Source organism: Colletes latitarsis, chromosome 10 (genome assembly GCF_051014445.1).
Source record: "Colletes latitarsis isolate SP2378_abdomen chromosome 10, iyColLati1, whole genome shotgun sequence".
In the NCBI taxonomy this organism is placed as follows: Eukaryota; Metazoa; Arthropoda; class Insecta; order Hymenoptera; family Colletidae; genus Colletes; species Colletes latitarsis.
In genome coordinates this window covers 9945254-9961029 of record NC_135143.1, presented here as the reverse complement: position 1 = coordinate 9961029, position 15776 = coordinate 9945254, and the positions used below count along the sequence as shown (strand labels likewise).

The following is a 15776-nucleotide window of genomic DNA, read 5'->3' as shown; positions in this document are numbered from 1 at the left end:
GAGGGGCGCCCCGTGTGAATGAGTATCCCATCCAGTCAGGTGGACTGGGTGGATGTTTGCAACTCGGTCAGGTGGACCGAGGTTTGCGTGAATCCTGGCGGGTGATGCCAGAAGGTGTGAATGAGTATCCCATCCGGTCAGGTGGACCGGGTGGATGGTTGCAACTCGGTCAGGTGGACCGAGGTTTGCGTGAATCCTGGCGGGTGATGCCAGGTGGAAGTATGAATGGGGATGACCGGGACCGCACAGGGATATCCAGTGGTGTGGCCTCGATATTAAACCCGGGAGACCCTGTAGAGACCCTTTTAATTACACAGAATGTCCACGACGAAAATGGAATCGATGCCGGAAGGAGAATTTTAATCACCACCCCCGATATGGGTGAGTCGACGCGATCCTCCCCTACTGTATTCTATCTGAAGGGGCACCTTTTTGCACGGCGCGATAATCTTGTCCACTTCATCCCTCTCACCGGTACTGATATTTCCCATACTACCGAGGGACTTCTAAGCCGAATAGGTTTATCAATGGACCAGGTGCGGCATTATAAATTAAATGTTGGGAATGCCGTGGCGTTCCCTCAGAACGGATATTCGGTTTTCTTTTTATTTTTCAAATCTTGTCCCCAAGATGACTTGAATTTTGATCATGTTCAAAACTCCTTGAAGTCTCTTAAAAATCTACTGGAATCTTTGCGGTCGGATACCTTCAGTATCTTGATAGACTCGGATAAATTCGACCCCTTCGCGCGGAATCGTATATTAAACTTACTTAGAGAAATCTTCAACGACCCACAATATAGCATTACCATCTGCAGTAGGGAGGCTATAATCCCGCCAAGGTCGGACCGGTCACAGATTATTAAAGAGCACCATGAATCGGTAGTCGGAGGTCACCGTGGCTCCTTTAAACTTCATCAACTTATCCAGGAACGGTTTTACTGGCCCGGTATGGCAAAGGAAATCGTAGAGTTCGTTCGTTCGTGCCCCACCTGTCAAAGGAACAAGAATTATACTAAGCAAACAAAACAGCCGATGCGAATTACCGACACCCCTAAACGCGCATTTGAAAAGGTGCAAATGGATATAGTCGGGCCCCTACCCGTAACTAAAAGAGGTAATCAGTACCTACTTACCCTGCAAGATAATCTCACAAAGTATTCAGATGCAATTCCGCTACGTAGCATAGATACCGTAAGCGTTGCTCACGCTCTTGCTGAACAATTCATCAGTAGGTTTGGATGTCCGGGAGCTATTCACACCGACCAGGGCAGGAATTTTATTAGTCAGGTCATGAAGAACTTCTGTAAAATTTTTAAAATCCAGAGAATAACCTCTACCGCTTTTCACCCACAATCATTGGGCTCCCTTGAAAGAGCTCACCGTGTCTTCATTAATTACCTTAGACATTACTGCACAAAGACCGACTGGGATGAGTGGATAAGATTTTGCATTTTTTCATACAATACCTCTGTGCATGAGGCTACTGGCTTCACCCCCCATGAACTGATTTTTGGCAAAAGGGCCAATATTCCCTCAAAATTCTCCACGGGTTCAGCACCCAGAACATTCGCGCAACATCTAGATGAACTTTTTGTAGAAATCACCACTACTCAGACAACTGCTGCACAGAATCTAGAAAAGGCGAAACAGAAAAGTAAAAATTATTATGATCAAACACTTAGACCTTGTAAATTTGATTTAAACGATATGGTATACTTGCTTAAGGAGCCCAGAACCTCCAAATTCGATTGTACTTGGTTAGGCCCCTATAAGATAAACCGATTATTTAGCGATTTAACTGCCGAGATAGAGTTAACGGAAAATAGATTTAAGATAGTGCATACCAATAAATTAAAACTAGCGCATATAAGACCGGACTCTCCCTCCGCGGGAGATTAAATAAAGTAAATAACCTGCAATACTCGATGTAGTTACTCAATGTAATGTTTTGCGGATCCGGGACTACGCTCTAATTCATGTTCTCCGTATATAATGTATATCCCAACTGACTCTGTATAGCTTACTGCAAATCGCCACACCGACTTTTGTTAACCGTATAGTTTAATACATGTCTACACCGGAATATATTAACTATTTCCCTGCGAATATTAAGTAATCTCGAAATCATAAAGCGCGTGATAGGTATGTGTATATTTTACGTGATAAATATTGTTAACCGCCACCGACCTGGCTCAGGGTAGTAATAATAAATATTGACTTTTGCTTAAAAGCTGTTTTATGAAAACACCTTTTTGTATAAGGGGGAAGGTGTTACGCATTTGCATGACGTAGGGTTTATGTACATACAACGGCGCGACGGGAAATTGCTGGAACTGGTTTTCTCACCATCGAAGCTGCGATTTGAGCGAGGGAGATTCAAACGAACTCGCGTATTGTAATGCGTATTATTATTGTAGGAAATTCAACGCGAGGAAATCTAGGCGCAAACCGAGCATTTGTAGACCGTTACCGATACTTTGTATATACAATGTAGTTTTGACCGTTAGAGATAGGCTGTATGCTTGTGGCGCGCATATGTGTGTGTGTAAGAATCGATCGGTTGGCCATGTCGCCGGTTCTCGCTCGAAGGATCGGGAATATTCCATGGCACGCGCCGAGAACTTGGCAACCGGGGAAAGGAAGAAACAAACGCCGATCGGGACGCTGGATATATAAGACCGAGCCCGCGTGGCCGGGCTCTCGCTCTCTCAGTCTATACGAGCTATCGTGTTGCGCTAGAGAACGTTTTCAATCGCTACTTAGAGAATCTAAAGAACCATACTGAATAAAGTTGTTAAAGTATTTTTAAAGTATTGAGTTGTTTGATTTCCGCGCGCCTCGCCGAGCAGAGCGGTTCAGCGCTCCACGGGCACCGTCCCACGACCTTAATTCCCTAACTCACCAACCACGCGTTTCGCAACAACCTATACATATAACCAGAAAACTAGTTCATTTTTAACGTTTATTCTTCTGATTGTGATCTAGAAATGTTAATACGTTCAGTTGGTAATAATTATGTTACTAGTAAGTAACCTATTATACATTGTTTGATTTCCTACGAGTAATATTTACGAATTGCTCAATTAAAACTCATATTGAAACATGAATAAATTACGTTTGTGTTTTAATAATTTAGCAAGCATAAAACCTGCAAATTATGAAGGTAAAAATTTTTGTTAAAATTTGAATTATGTTTTATATTGTTTAATGTATTTACTGTACATTATGTTTTTATTATAAGTATAGGTTGTAGATTTATTAAACGATGGGTATCTCCAACTCAACGTTCACTAACCAAGAGAAAAAGAGAATCACCTCCACAACCAGAACCTAGACGAAGTAATTTTATAGATTGGAATAGAGATGCAGAAATATATGCATTTAATCGAAGACTTTCAGAAAATTTCACAACAGAAATATTGGAGCAAGCATTAACTCATAAATCGTATATTTTTGAGGAAGAGAGAAGACAAAAAGCCATTGGAATAGAGAAACCTGAGTTCGACATACTACATAATGAAGATTTAATAGAAACTGGAAGAAACTTAACTTCTAAAGTTGTGAAAAACTATTTGAGTAAATCTTTGCCACGTCTTCCTGAGGATGGTATTACGTATGTATAAAAATAAGTTGAATGTGAAATATTATAATGTATTACTTTAATTAGGTACTCTTAAATTTTAGTAAAAATGAGTAAAGATCATAGAAAGGCATATTAAAATTGTAAAATAAAATTTTGCCTTTTTTTTACAATTTTTTAATCTTAATATATTCGATAATTATATTTTAGAGCCATCCATGATTACCTTATGTCTCAAGAAATTCTTGCCACAGCATCTTCACATATTGGGACGAAGGACCTTATTCTGAGTGGTGTTTGTATACATGATTCATTGTTCATATATATAAATACATAAGTTGTTGCTTAGATAGTATATAAACTTTTCATATTTACTATGTAGGAATATCCAATAGCAGAAGAAACATTGGCTAAAACATTTCTAGCACTTGTAGGAGCACTTGTTGTAAGTGTCAATGAGGATCATGCGAGTACTTTTATTCAAGATTTTCTAATAGTGGGATTAGCAAGCAAAGATTTAAGTGAAATATGGTGCCCAACAGAACCATTTATAATGTTAAATGATATTATTTTTAACGAAACAAAAGCATTTGTAGAACCAAGACTTATTAGACAAGCTGGAAAAAATACTATTCTGTCATCTTATCAAATTGCAGTTTATTCAAATAAACAATTTTTGGGTTCAGGTAGAAACTTAAATTAGTTAAATGATTATAAATATTTTACAATCGCTAACTCGGTCGCTAGTCAAATAAATAACAGATTATATTTTTAGGTTATGGTCAAACAATTAAGGAAGCAAAAGATGTAGCTGCTATAAATGCATTATGCAAAATGTTTGGTTTATTGGATTCAAGTCAACCATTAAAATTTGATAGAAAAATAGATGTGTCTACTTAAAAATAATTATCATAACATAATGTATATTAAAATTGTAAAATATTAAGTATTAAAAATGATTTACTATGTATATGAAAAATTGTGATTTGTATTATAATCATGTCCCACGTATCGAATGTTTGATTTGATAGTACCTAAAATATTATAACTTTTACGAATTTTAATAACTTACAATTCAAGGTCAATGAAAGTCGTACATAAATAAAATTGTCCATGTGATTTTTCATGTCAACAGAAAAAATTCATTTTCCCGTATTATTCGCATTAGTGAACCAGTGATGAAATGTACTCAATAAAATAATAACGAGTAAGTATATATTGCAAATATAAATTCATTGAAAACAAAAGTAAATAAGCACACAAAGTTGAAAATGCTAACTGTTTAAGCACTACAGGTTATATGACTCTACCTTTAGTGACATCTTGTGAACATACATATATATGTATAATAAACGATATATATAAACATAATAAAAAAGTGCATAACTGATTAATATAATCGTAATACGTGACGTGATGATTGACATTTGTGGTTGGTGTATAATTTTTATAAAGTTGTATGCAACAAAACCCACCAAAATAGTAATGTGGCTTTTCAGCATCAACATAAAGTCAATAATCTAATACCTAGCATAAATAATACATTTTTATAATTAAAGATTTGTTTGTATTTGTTTACTTATCCATATTTTTATATTCTTTCAGTTTGTAAGCTGAAAAGGTAATATAAATGATGATAGTAACGAAATATTAATACTGGAAAATAATGTACAGATACTAATAATTTATGTAATATTTTTTTAGAAACATATTAGTTATTCAGAGATTATTAAGTATATTAATGATGTATTAACATTGATAGAATAGCAATGTGCATTATTTTTCTAACACATATTATATTCTGTATTAAACATTTTTAACATCTATATTATTTCATATCCTATATTGCTTTTATTATTTACAGTTTATGTTACAAATACATTTTTTCATTTAATATGTAATTATACCTATCAAAAATTTTTATTCAATATTAGCTATACATATATATATTTCAATACTGATAAACACAAATTCTATAGTCAAATATTTCACATTAAATTGTTCTAGTTGTAAAATCCTATAATTATTGTTTACGACTACTTAGAAATATTAAAAGTACTTTATGTTATATTTATAAAATCTATATAATTTCCTCCAAAATAAGAATACTGTTATTTCAATTGTAATGACTGCATTTAATAAATTTAAGTTAATATTTTTGTTCGTAGCAGAAATATGTATGATTCGCATGCATAAGTATTGTTCAGAAATTAAATAAAATTTTGAAATAAAATTGCTACGTGTTACAACATTTATATGTCGCCCAAAATTTTTCTATATCGGTCGCAGGTATAATATTGATTACTTATGATTCATGCTATCCCCTTTAAGGTGGTTCATCCTTGTCCCCATCCGCACTCCACCGCTCCGAGTTTCCGCCACTTCTACCGCCTTCTCCCTCTTTCTCTTTCCCTCTACATTTTTGTTTCTCTTTTTGTACATTCGTCTCACTCTTTGTCCTCTCTGTTTCTTTCGCACTTTGACTCGTTCTTTGTCTATCATTCTTTCTTTCTTTCTCACTTATGAACATAAACACACATACGCGTTGGCGCACACAAATGCTCAGAATCGCACGTATTATCCCACTACTTGCTCTATTCCTGCGTGTAACGACTCAATGGCGCTGCCACACCCTTTCGCCATCGAGTAATCAGTGTTATTGTTTTATAGTTCCACTTCTGTTATTACTCCTCAGTATAACAAGTATAATGTATTGATTAGCGATATTTACAAACTCGGTGACGCGGTACATTTGCTTAAGCAAAAGAGAAACCGTCATTCTTGTAAAAGTAGTTAAAATATATCGATAATCTAGGAATGACACAGGAACCAATTTGTGTGCTGTCTACGCCTCTGGATTCTTGGTGCCTGGGCTTGGTTTTACAGACACAATATTCTGCTCGTCTTGAAGCAAATTAATAATTTGCAGCATAAAATATGGTTGCACAATTATAGAATAAAGAAGTAATTAAATATATTTCATCACTATTTAGATTCAAAAATATTCCTAGACTCATTCGTATACATTATACTTTGGTTAAATATATCCACATTAATTTCTTATGTTCTAAACATACATACGTAAATTGTGCAATGTTCTTCGTTGTTAATCGAAGTTAGACATTTACTAACCGTAACCTTTTTGAAATTGTGGTTACATTCACACAAAATTTATACCAATGTTCCATTTTTGTTAACATTTTTCATTTTATTTTGTTAGACCCAGAAGACAAGAAACGTATATAATAATTCATTCAATATTTTAATACGTGTGTGCAAACCATAAACATAACATAATGTGTTATCATAAAATTATTGCATAATTTAGTTTTATTTCCCAAATATTGCAAAAAAATATTCATTTTTGGTTATTGCGAAATACAGTAATAACACAACTCAATGTAGTAATGCATCCAAAAATATAGGTATATAGAATGTGCATGATGCATTAGATGAACAAAAATACATTACTCATATGCACAGAAATATGGATTTGAAATATGCTAAACGTTTTTCTGAAATCTGAAGAGATTGGTGGAAAACTTCGTAGCCTGTTTAAGACTTGGTAGATCTCTCATTCTCTCGTGTATTTCGCCCCCTCCTCTTTTTTCTATCTCCTCCAACTCGGTAAAACGGGATTCTTTCCTTCTCTGGTCTGCCGTTCTCCGTACACTCGTGTGTTGGTGGATTGCCTGGCGTCCATGAAGCCTTTTGCGACGTTGCCATGCGTATGCCAGTAATGCATCGTTGCCGAGTCCTCTCGTACTATCTCGCTCTTTTTCGCTCTTTTGTGTGCTTGCTCGATCTCACTTAGACCTTTGGCTGTGCGCGGCCAGGATCAACCATATACCCTCCTTCACCAACGGCCAACATCCCTACCTATACTATTCACAACCCCCTCCTTCCCTTCTCTTCATTTCTGTACTCTTCCCTTCCCAACCCTTCTCGTCCCTTCTACCCGGCCGCAAAGCTGCGAGTTTGCTTGTGCCTGATGCAGTGCCGTATACAACACTTTATCCCACGTTATATATGTATATTTGCAAAAGAGCAATTTTATAGAATAAACCATGACTGCTTAAAACATCTACACACCCGAATCATCTAAAATATAAATAATTCTCTCCTTTTTGTTCAATATAGAATACATTTAACTGAGAGAAGTTTAATAATTTTATATATTACGCAGCGAAACATATGAAGTAATTACCAAATAGATGATAATACAAGGAATATAATTCGTTAAATTTGTTGGGATTTAAAAATAGTTAATAACGTTGTCTCTATTTTGCTACAATCTCTTTGTTGGCTCCAAATTGCTTTGTAATACTTTTCATTTGTTTAAGCATCATTTATACTATTGTGTTGACAAATTTTACATTATATTTATCTTTAAGTGTATTATAAATTCTTTGAAACAAGTAGCTTGCTGTAATTAAATAAATTATTCCATTTTATTTTGTTCTGTAACGAGTTAACTTATTTTTCATTCTTTCGGTAAATTCAGAATTACATATAAATCTTTATGAACTCTGTAAAGAATAATAATCTTCGAGTGAAAGTAGAAATTAGGGAATATGCTAGAAGTGGAAAGAAATTTGAAAGTTTACGCAGAAATAATGTGGATGCGCTAAATACCGTATTGAATATATGGTACAATGTACAATACATACAATGTGCATGCAATAAATGTTCGAAATACTTTCCCTCTATTCTGTTTTATTTACGAGTATATATGACTGTGCATTCGAAATACCGTATGTAATTTTTTTCCGAACATTTATTCTAGATTTTGGCTTCTAAGCTATCACCTTTAAGTCGCGGAGATCTTTCAAGACGTATACATGTATTCCTCTTTTCACCGTGCCGTTAACACGCAAGGTAAGCATTCTATATTGTCAATTTTTTCGCAACACCAGACGCGTTATGTATCTCGTGCACTGAAACCAGAATTCAATGAGTAGTAGACTAATGTATACGAAAATGATGAATAAAAAGGGAAAAATGCGTTGAGAGCAATTGGCAGTGGCACTAAAGGAGCCATCATAAAACGGGCCTGAGCTAGTGTAGACCTCCGTCCCCCGCGACGGTACGTCGACGGTCGGTTCGGTTGCTCGCTCGTTCTCGTTCGTTTTCACCCCACTCCAACTCGTACGTCCCCGGTCCCTTATGACCCCACCTGCCCCGTATCCAGAAACTCTACCCTCACCCCGCCGCATTCAATACCCCTTCCCCCGAACCTCTCTGTGATTCCGCCTTGCCTGCTGCCAGCCAGCCGTCCGTCCTTACGTCCGTCCGTCCACCGTTTGGATCTATGGTTGTGTCGGTGGATTTCGTGACGTTAACCTGGCGGCCCTGAAAACGTTGGACTGACCGTACGATTTCGACTACCCTTCGTTGGGGCGCGAATGTAAGACGCGAGTGTTTTTTAATCATCGTGGCCGCCGCTCAGGAATACCACGGCTAGTTCGGGTAAGAGAAGAGAAATGTGTGGTGAAACTAACCGATACGTTCTCGTTCGTGTTGAACTCCTGCAAGGAGTCTAGACTGTAGGCAGTGTCGATAAAGAAACGTTTGGTGTACGGAAAAAATTGTCAAAACATATACATACATATGTACCTCGTTCTTTTCTTTCTTTCTTCGTTCATGTACAGACGCGCGTATCCTATACTGTACACACACGAACGCGCGCGAACACACACACAGACACACACACACACACCATGCGATCCTTCCCTTCCATCCTCCTTTCTTTGAACAATATGCGTAAGTGTACAGAATTTCAAATTTTCTTTCTCTTATATATACTCACATTTATACACACACCTTACTAAATTGCATTATAAAGTGCATTCTATTCCCCCTCCATTCCCCCTTTCTCTTTCCATTTATTCTGCTTATTCTTCGATTGGGATAAACAAGGAGAAGGGTAATGAAAAAAAGAGAGAAAACGACCGTTTCTGAACCTCTGTCCAAGTCTAAACAGTTACACGGTGTTATTCTTACGAGTGTGTAGTGAAACGATTCCCGTGAAATGTGCCCGTGTTTGCCGATGTAAATTCATTTGCAACATTTGAAGTGCGTTCTGATCGGTCGTTTGTTCGTTTGTCGATCGTTCATTGATTCGTGGTATCCGTGTCGTGGCAGTTTACTGGTTTCACGTTTTTTTTTTAGCCCTTTGGTCGCTTACATGTTCCTTTGCTTATAGTTTTGTACGTCTTCGTCGCACATATTTAACCATGTTATAAGGTTATCAAAAGTATCGTGTTTACGAAGTGCTCTCCATAGTGTCGGAGTTACCGACCGAGTGTTACTTCTGCTGTTTTCCTGTGCCACATCGCTGTGCCTGCCTGCGTATTTAGACTCTGTGTGTCATGTTCCTTTCCCCTCGAAGATTTTAAAGGTGTTGTTTCAACGGACGTACTGTGTTTTGGTGATGCATCGTGTGATCTCCGTACCGGTTAGTAAAAGTTTTCTATTCGTACGCGACAATCGCGTTTATATGGTATCCGAGGCAGTGTGAGCGTGCTGGAGAGTATTCAAGATCCTGAAATAGCGAATCTAATAATAGGCGATATCTTATTCCGACCACTTTTCGTGTGAACTTGAAGATAACAACGCAGCGTGTGATTAGTTAAAAAAAAATTGTACGTATGTTACATAATTGTTACATGTCCAAAATGTTATCCCTTGTAGATGGATAAATTTACACAGTCATCATTCCTTTTATTCTTAAACATTACCATAAAGTATAATATATTCGTAGGAAATAACAGAGTCAAATGAAACTGTTGAACCATTGGTGACGTGTCGCTCTTTTGTATTAGCAACTTTTTCCCCTTATTACACTGTTTAAACATAAACGATCTCGTTGCGTTTTAGTTAGGCAACAAAATCATTAATTTGTAATCGGTGATAAAAAGACTATTATTGTTTCGATAATTGTGCAAACCTTCTATTAGATTCTTGGTCACGGTCTTTTATTACATGATAATTAATGCATCTTCAATCACTGTACTCAAGGAGAGCGATGTAAAATATCTTTTTTTAATAACTCCTTTAATTGTCGCGTTTTATTGCCGCTTTTATTAAATGTTATTGAGTTCTAAACTGTTTTATTCTTAAATTAATTAAAGCTTAACATTTTACGTTATCTTAGTTTCGGCTTCAGATATGTATATACTTATATGATGTCGTTTAGTTCGTCATGTACGAGTTCAGAAAATTCATGACTTATTTTCCCATTGCTTTTAAAATCGTGTCTGAGGACATCGACTATTTAATTTTGAGTGCACGCCCACTGTTATGTAAGTCAACCACATAAGAATTGAGTACCTTATCACTTATCTACGAAGTACTTTGATCGAGAGAAACAGTTCGATGTTGCTGTATTAATATTTTATAAATACTCGCCTAGAATTTCTAATATAATATACACTTAAAGCGTAGTATTTAAACTCATTGTTTTCATTTCGTTCTGTTAGACTTCTTTTTATATTTACCAAATTTTAGTTAAAATAATTTATTAAAATTTCAATTTTTATATATAACATTACTGAAATTTGTTATAATCATAGTAAAAAATATTTAAACCAAACATATGAAAAGAATACAAAATTTTTGAAATTATATTTTTTTTTATATTTTATGATGGGAATATAACGAAGTGTTTTTATAAAATTTATTAATTTTATTTACTATAACAAAATCTTACGGTAGACGTTGAAATTATGTCATTCTCCCATACACTTTATCATTTGCATAAGATAAATAGAAGAGATTTTACAAACCTAGACATCGAATTTTTCTTGAAATATATGTATAACTATTTTAATTTTACGTGTTTCCTATAATTTCTCGAATTTTTACGTTCATGTTAGATTCTTTGTTCGTTCATTGATATTTGTTAACTTTTTAAAATATGTGTAACTTTCTTCCTGTTTATGAAGTATCATAATAGAAAGCTGTCTGTTCTTTCATAACGTATTTCAAACTGTCATTTTACATTGTTTTTTCAATTAATTAATTTTAGTTGCGTATATCTTATTGTAAACAGATAATTATGAAATATTCATTTTTATGTTATTAGTAGTAACGATTGAAACCGTATCTTTATTGTATACTTTGTGCTAAATGTAGAATCTTAAGTATGAAATTTTTATTTTAGGATTTCTGAAGATTTATATTGCTTTTAAATCACACTGAATACACATTGTTTATAGTACTATATTAAACTTTATGCGTGCTCAAGAAATTTTTGTAGCAGTTTGAAAGCCTATAACAATTTATATTCATCAATTATGATTAACTGCGATTTCAAAGGATTATTAAGATCATGTATAATTATATAACAATTACGTAACACAACATAATCCTGTTACTGAATCTATAAAGTATTCTAAACTATTAGTAAATTATCAGAGTAATCGAAGAAAAATGAATTGATGAAATATCTAAAATGCCACAAAAGATGTATGTAATATTTTTCAAAATTTGTGATAGTTACTTGGTACCACAATAAGTCAATTCCACACTTCAATAGTAAATTTCACATCAGAATATTTTGATGATGATAATTTCAAAACGAAACAAGTTTTATTTTATTTGACTTAAAATTTCGACTCTATAACTATACAGTTTTTTTCGTCACTGTTTCATCTCATTTTACTTCATAATTTATATATTATTTTACACGAAAATAAGAATCATATTTTATTTCATGTTGAAGTATAGGGTGTTGATATTAACGAGGCCTTATGTATCGAATGATGAACGAAATGTAAATTTAAATTTTTACAATGAAACACAGTATAAAAACTTTTACCTTTATTTTCAATCATTTTAGAGAAAGTAACTTTGTAATCTATGTGTTTCATTTTATATAAATGTAACATTCTTTTTGTATTTATGTATATGTAATGGTATAGATAGCGATACATACTTATTGATTTTATGTAGGTTCTTACTGTTTATATATTTTTCCATATTCTATAAACATTTAAATTTAGTAATTTTTGCAAAAACTAGTGTTATTTTAGCAACCAGGATATAATTTACAACTGTAGAAAAATTAAATAAAGTTTGTATTAATTTTTATACAAATTCATTCGCATAAAATGACTGTTTACCACATATATATATTGTTAGTTTCGTTTCGTTTAAGTAGCTACATAACTTGCTATCTATGGTGTTTTCATAAGTAAAGAAAAAGTAAATCTAATTGCCATACAAATGAATAATTATAGTATACTTAATTCATATTTGTCTGTACATAAGACTTAAGATAGACTTAAAGTAAAGATCCTTGTACATTGAAATTCTTGAGAATAATAATTTTCTAGCTGTCTATATTAATAAACATTTCGACTGTTCTCGAAATCACATTCGTAATTTCATAGATTTTGGATATTATAATAATAATTGATAAAGACACGTCAAGATTGGAATAAAATATAATATTTCTTTGCATACATAAATGTAGTATACATATAAAGTATTTTACTTTGTACTCGTGCAACGAGAGTCATTAATATAAATAGCAGTGCATAATGCGAATAAAATTTTGTATTATAGTATACTTTCTAAATAGTAGACAAATTGATTTTGTAAGCTACACATTTATACTATTTCTTCTTTTTTATTTTTGAGTTCGATTTAAGAATAGCATCGTAAACTTTCTGCTTGGTAAATGACATAATTACTAAGAAATTATTGGAAAGTGCAAATAACGGTTCAGACAAAGCGCATACTTTCGTTAGAATGATCTATTGCTTCGCACTCGCCCTTTTTACGCATTGACGCGCTACAAAACTACACAGTCCAGTTCGGTTTGATTCGACTCTTCTCGGTTCGACTCGGCTCGACTTTGAGTCACAACGACTGTGGAGCTATCGACCGTTCTAGGTTTAGCAAGATAATAATAATTCGGACGGAATGTATTCAGCGGGAATGAAATGAATTCTTGTACGCTTCACACGTTGTTGTATTAGTTATTATTAGTTACACTAGGGAGACTAACTAGCATTCTAAATATAATCCAATTTTTATCGTCCATTTTCAGCAGTACATAATGGTCCTTGCTATTTTAGCACAAATGGAATACTAAATGGTATTCAATATAGTTGAAATTCTTTTCGCTTACAACAACTGTCCGCATTAATATAAATAGAAAATATTTATTTTCAAGATTCTGGTAGTTTAAAAAAATCTCAATTTCGTTTTCGAAATAATGTACTCAGGTGCCGCATCAGATTCGTGTAATATAATATGATATCTTATTTTTGCGTATATAATATTCCTAATATCGATACATTATTTATGTATGGGTACTTTTAAACTATATTCGATGATTTATTACATGAGCTAAATATCAAGTTCTATTCTCCAGTTAAATACAAATATAACCTTAATTTACAAATGCAATTGAATACATTTACAATTTGCGTACTAAAAGTCTTATATGTACGTCACTTTTATAAATCAAAAATTTTTATTTTAAACTATTTAACGTATTTCTTTTTATCGATGAAATGTAGAAATCAGTTTCATATTTATGGTGAATGGACATTCGCGAAGTGTCAAATATCAATTTCGGTAAACCTGTATATTTGTAGAGAAAGCAGAATTAAGAATTCGCATATCGTATTTAAAAACGTTCAGTTTTAAGAAATATACAACCTATAAAATTTCAAGATGTGAAAAATCAGTTTGCGTAAAGAATTGCACCTATATAAAAAAAAGTTACAAAAAATACTATTATTTATTCAGCGTTTAAAGTTTTAAAAAATTGTGCTCAAGTACAAAAGATTAAATCATTTTATTTACATATTGAATAGTCATGTATTCATAAATTTACTCACGTATAAATACAATTTCCTTGTGAAGTAGTATGCTAATTCTATTCTTAATATCTTTCTGTAGCATATGCTTTTTGTAATTATGTATGTCGACATTTTAAGGTATGAATTTAAAGTCCAAGACAAGAGGAAGTGTTATAAATACAAACAGACTTTAAATAAATTACATACATTCGAAAATTCTCAAGAAATGAAAATTAGACATCATTATACATAACTGCAAAAGCATGTTGGTATAATACGTGTGCATTAATTTATCGTTTTAGCTGAATATTGGTCGTTTCGACGTGTTTTATAAGTCAAGACATTTATAAATGCTTTACAGAACACCTATACTTTTACATGACAAGGTAAAAGACCTCGCTGGTTCGAGCTATTCTTACTTTAGAATCTAGAAAGGTTAAACGTAGTCAATAACCGATACTTGGATATTATCTTATGTACTTTGAATTTTAACTATTATTCGCCGATAGATACTATTTATTATTTATTATTATCCAATAGGATATTACTTTCTTATTATTTTTTAATCATAGTGATTTTTTGCACGACGATACTACGGAAGTAGACGGAACGTAATTCAAATGCATGAAAATCCCCTGCCGCAGTACATATTTCCCACTACGATCGATCCTCTCTACTGTATGCGTGGTGTACGTATTTCGATTTCAACCCTCGGACGGCGGGCTCCGGTCCATTTTGACCCGACTTCGAATTTTATTATTTCATATTCCAATACATCCAAAGTTTTTCATTTAATTTATCCATTATTGTATTTATAAATTCTTTATCGACGAATGTCGTTAATTTTACAAGCTCGCTTAGCATTAACATTATTACTAATATCAATTAAAAGCCAAAGCTCAACTTTGTTCAGGAGAACGTATGAAGTTTGAAAAATAAAGGAGTAAGTGAATATTTTGTTTCTTTTCGTTTAATTCAGTGTTCCATTTTTAAGATATAAATTTAATTCAATGTTCCATTTTTAAGAAGAAAGTTTCGAGAGTCAACTTCTGTGGCATGTGTCGTTCAAATATCAGCCGCGATAGTGTGCAGTAAAAATATAGGCATTCATAAAAAATGTATACATTTAGATATACGTGAATATTCAGAATACGCATTACAAGCGATGAAAGGCACGGTTGTGAATTATGATGCATTTTGGCACATTAGTAAGAATCCATGCGTGTGGCTCATCCTTTTTTAGTTTTAAAATACAAAACCGAATGTATCGCATATCGTGTAAAATCTTTACTGGAATCCATAGCCAAATAAACATTGTTACGTTTGTACGGTGGTCCATGCGATCTTTCGAGGATTCCTTATTATTTGCGTAATTAT

The 15776-nt window shown here is 33.6% G+C and overlaps 2 protein-coding genes across 7 annotated transcripts in view; both read left to right on the top strand.

Moving 5' to 3' along the window:
* The first annotated feature begins 3020 nt into the window (after positions 1-3020).
* Positions 3021-4561, top strand: Mrpl44 (mitochondrial ribosomal protein L44). Its single transcript, XM_076774691.1, has 5 exons — positions 3021-3165; positions 3249-3615; positions 3793-3877; positions 3965-4268; positions 4358-4561. Exons 1-5 carry the CDS (start codon positions 3105-3107, stop codon positions 4480-4482), a joined length of 942 nt encoding a protein of 313 aa, XP_076630806.1. The 5' UTR covers positions 3021-3104; the 3' UTR covers positions 4483-4561.
* A 4290-nt stretch (positions 4562-8851) lies between these two features.
* The window catches only part of Smr (nuclear receptor corepressor smrter), an 83451-nt gene continuing 76526 nt past the window's right edge, over positions 8852-15776 (top strand). For 5 of the 6 annotated variants that reach the window (XM_076775402.1, XM_076775401.1, XM_076775404.1 and 2 more), the window contains exon 1: positions 8852-9051. The gene's annotated coding sequence lies outside the window, so the exon portion shown is untranslated. Of the gene's footprint in view, positions 9052-9079; positions 10040-15776 lie in introns of those variants that run through there. The other variant, XM_076775400.1, reaches the window with a different exon arrangement.